We start from the raw sequence: 4441 nt of genomic DNA on the forward strand, positions 1-4441 counted from the left end.
TATATATATATCACATACTTATTAAGACACTTTTTTAAAATAGTAACCAATGTAATACCAAAACATTTTTTATGATGGCCCAGTCTTCATAGATGCACCGGTGCTTCAATCGGAAGCCACAAAGAAAATAATAGGTTTTAAGGGGAGTTCAATTTCCTTCCCCTAATGAATATTCCTTGATGGAAACTTGAGCATTGCACAGTATCTATTCCTTACTGTACCAGTCACCTGTTACGACCCTCCTCCTTCACCGCTTACCCAGCTTTCACCACTGGTTACCAGCGGCCAGGGTCGTATGTATAGAAGCAGTGGATACCTCACAAGTGTTGTCGAATTACCACTGGCTGTCCCGCCAGTCCCCGGTAATTTCCCGACGATTGGTATCTGTGTACTGACAAACAACAGCCAGGTAGATTTCCACCAGGTCACAGAAACACACTTGTGCAGTGTAGTCTTCTTTAATAAACACTGATTCTTCACAACACTGTTAACAGGGTAATGGGTTCACAGCTGGACTTCTCACTTCCAATATATACTGTACTGTAGTCGGCACACTACCAATGTATAATTCCTTAGTCTTTTCACTTTATATTGTTCACAACAATTTCACAATAATTGCACAACAATTATCTTCAGTTCTACTCCTAGCCTGCTCGTGGGTGCTCATATCCCTCGTCAGACGCCCCTCGAACATCCTAGCACCACCCAGAGACTCCTGAGAGATTCTAGAACGTTCTACTCTGATCGGAGCTTACAATAAAAAGTAAAAAAAAAAAAAGATGCAATACATTCTAGAATATTCTTAAAAAATAATACACCAATATATACACGAAAATTTCACTAAATTTGTCAAAGTAGCTGCTCCATGGGGCAAAAAACAATCAAAACACCTAATTTACAAAATTATAATACGAAATTATACCTCGGCATAACACAACGTTGCATCAGAAGTCTGTACCTTTTGTCTGAAACCGATAAAAGAACTATTAAGATCCATTATCACACAGGAAAAGATGACAGGACTGGTACAGATTTCAAGTGAACACGCATTTGCGTTCTCTGAATGATAACATTATCTCAACCCCTTGAGGTCACAGCCTCAGATTGAAGCAGCGAACGTTTTTTTTTTTTAGTGAGTTGTGAACTCTTGGAGTGTTATGATGGCAACGACTGTGAACTCATTTAGACCAGACTTGACCAGCACTGCGCAGGTATAGATACATTCCGGAGCCAGTACATGCCCAGTACTTGCTAACAGTAACAGAAATGTGACCAACCGCCCAAGAACTAACAGGTCGATCAGTAGCGAAGAGGATAAAATACATTCCAGTTATCCTCTTTGTCCTTGGTCAGCTAACTAGTCGATGTAGGGAGATCCTCTTTCTTATCTCACAATTTTGAAGGCAAAACTACGAACTTTGAGAATCATGACCGTAGGACAGGAAAGATTCCTTAATGGGATAACCAACACGAATGATTAACGAAGACGATGTTGCAAACGCCCACACAAGCAAATACAAACATACAATAAAAAAATAAAAAAACAGGCTAACACAGCAAGACACACATTATGTACGACAATACGAATATAAGAAATACACGAAACTGAAGCAAGCCTTATTAGTCCAAGCAAGGCAGCTCCTGCTTGTGCCTAACCACTATCACCCCTGCGTCGGGAGACTTGACTACCGTTTCTGACAATTTGACTCCGGAATTCAATATAAATAAAGTAATTGGAAATGTAGTACGCTAGAGTCAGAAGTCTCATAATATTTAGTAATTTATATGTTTTCAAATGAGTGAGATCATGTAAGTTTTCATCAGTTACAAAGAAGATGAGGTGACTTTGGGAAAATAAAACATATTTAATTGTCTATTTTATTTTAAGGAACATTTATATCTTCAACATCTTATTAAATAAAGTAAAATAGTGATCTTGGCGAGTATAGTTAGTACTGTATTTAGAGATAGTTTATAGAAGGGTGTTGAGCGCGATAACGATTTAAAGGTAAAAATGAATGTTAGCAGTTGAAAAAAAGTACAAGAATATTTTTTGTTAATTCTCCATTATTGTCGCCGTACTGCACCTCCCGGAAACGTCTCCGTGGTCGTGCCGTGATGGTGACAGTGTTGGTCGCTCAAGTTGTGTTGGTCATTGTAACATAAGTGGAGGTCGCCTTTGTTGCCATATTTGCCCACTGTGTACGGTTCTACCCAAGATAGGGTGGGCGGTAGTAGGCGTTGAATCCATTTCCGTAATACTGACTGTAACCATACCCGCCGTAGCTGCCATAGTTGCCATTATCACCACTATTGCTTTGGCTTCCGTAGATGCCAGGTCTTCCGTAAGTCTCAGATCCTCCATAAGTGCCAGGTTGGCCGTACATGCCAGGTCCTCCGTAATTGCCATGACCTCCGTAATTGCCATGACCTCCATAATCGCCATGACTTCCATAATTGCCATAATGCCCGTAACCGCCGCCGTAACCTCCGTGGTTTCCATACTTGTCGTTCTTGTCGAAAGGATTGAAAAGTCCGGAGATGGCTCCTTGCGCGGAGCCCAGCAGGTCAAGGAGGAAGAACCTCCGGCTGGCGGCAGTGCTGTGGGACTGCTGGGGGTAGGGAGTTCCGAGTCCTGCCACATTCAACAACACCGCCACTAGAGTCGTCAGATTCATCTGCGAGGGAACACCACATATGTTTCCATATTTTATATCCATGGCTATATACTGAGTTACATGTCAAAACTAAGGGAGGTTACCTGAGCTAAATTGGGTTTGGGTAAGTTACTGTTGGATTAAAAAATCAGACACAACTATAATTGGATTTCTAAAAAAAGTAAAACTGCATTTACACCAGTAACGAGCAGTCATGCTTATGGGACCTAGTTTCAATTTTCGCAAAATTAGCTAGGGTAAGGTGCTGCTAGTGCTATGTGTGCAGTCATCTACTACAGTCCGTTCGCCTCTCACCCTGAACCACTAACCCCGAGATGAAGACTAGTGAACCCAAAGCAGTAGACTGATATATTATTATATCCATAAATGCTTTGGATGCATGAGTCTGAATCTCACGGTTCGTGGTTGAGGGGAAGAGGCGAACCGACTTTAGTAGTTGACTGTGCATAAATAGGTTCAGTAGGCTTAGATAGAGCTTTGTTGAAAACCTATAGGTGAGGGCACCACCTTTCATCACATTAAAATTCCCTTTCCTGATACCTTACAAAACACCCCATTCTGGATTTGTAATTATAGTAGCATCAGAACCATACAATTACCTTTTCTAAGATCTGTTGTGTCAGTGAGAGAGTCGGGCAGAAGTGATGGCAAACCAAGGGTTGTCCCACTTTATATAACACCAAGACCCAAATAAAAGGGTTGCCGATTAGTCAATTCCAGGAGCAAATTTCACCACATTAATTTTTACTGTACGTATATCATAAGCACCAGGAATGATTAACGTCCAGACATATTTAACGTGCTCTGGAAGTACGTGCTTCCTCTGATCTGTCTCACACAAAAACTGGGAAAGAAGGAGATTTAACAAGATAGACAGTAAGACAGTAACAGGAATATCTGGGGAGATAGGGCGGTGCCGAAGTTATCACCATCAAGGTTACCAAATTGATTTAGTCTCGCCATTTCCTGGGTCATGCTAACCCCGCCTTTCTTTCTTCACGGTATATCGCATGAATAATAACCCGCATGAGAGTTTGATCCGTCTGTCTTTCGGTCCGTGACAAATTTGGTTTCCACTTAATAACTTCCTAAAGACTCAAGGGAATGATTTTGATAGATTTAGTTGTTAGCTTGTGTATGTTACTGCATCTTGGAGTTGTAGATGTTGTCAAGGGAAAAGTATTATTACAGTTTCTTACTTTTCAGTGACGGATGGGTTGAAATAACAAACAGTTATAACCATTTTCTCTTAGGGTACTGATGAAGTGAATGAGCACCTCTGGTACACATGGAGTGGAGGGGGGATAGGTGGGAGGGTGGCTCTCTGGTGCACATGGAGTGGAGGGGGCGGGGTGGGTGGCTCTCTGGTACACATGGAGTGGGGGAGTGGAGGGACACATGGTGGGTGGGGTGGCTGGCTCTCTGGCGGGGTGGGTGGCTGGCTCTCTGGTACACATGGTGGGTGGCTGGCTCTCTGGTACACATGGAGTGGAGGGGGGCCAGGATGGGTGGCTGGCTCTCTGATATACATGGAGTGGAGGTGACGGGATGGGTGGGTGGCTCTCTGGTACACATGGAGAGGAGGGGACGGGGTAGGTAGCTGGCTCTCTGATACACATGGAGTGGAGGGTGGCCACTGGCCAGGGTGGGTGGCTGGCTCTCTGGTACACATGAAGTGGAGGGGACGGGGTGGGTGACTGGGGTCCAATGCCACACTGGGCGGCACCCCTTTGAACTATCATTAAAGCCAGTGTGTCGAAAAC

General features: G+C 43.3%; 1 protein-coding gene across 1 annotated transcript; it reads right to left on the reverse strand.

Moving 5' to 3' along the window:
- Nucleotides 1-1864: 1864 nt before the first annotated feature.
- On the reverse strand, nt 1865-3983 carry LOC121880063 (heterogeneous nuclear ribonucleoprotein A3 homolog 1-like). The gene is made up of 2 exons (XM_042387070.1): nt 3278-3983; nt 1865-2678 (listed from the first exon to the last, which is right to left on the reverse strand). The coding sequence occupies exon 2, from the start codon at nt 2676-2678 to the stop codon at nt 2211-2213; it is 468 nt and encodes a 155-aa protein (XP_042243004.1). The 5' UTR covers nt 3278-3983; the 3' UTR covers nt 1865-2210.
- Nucleotides 3984-4441: the final 458 nt, after the last annotated feature.

The sequence above is a fragment of the Homarus americanus genome, unplaced genomic scaffold, assembly GCF_018991925.1.
Source record: "Homarus americanus isolate GMGI-L3 unplaced genomic scaffold, GMGI_Hamer_2.0 scaffold30108, whole genome shotgun sequence".
NCBI lineage: Eukaryota > Metazoa > Arthropoda > Malacostraca > Decapoda > Nephropidae > Homarus > Homarus americanus.

Coding starts and splice junctions, on each gene's coding strand:
- LOC121880063 (XM_042387070.1), bottom strand. CDS start 2,678: ATGAATCTGACGACTCTAGTGGCGGTGTTGTTGAATGTGGCAGGACTC.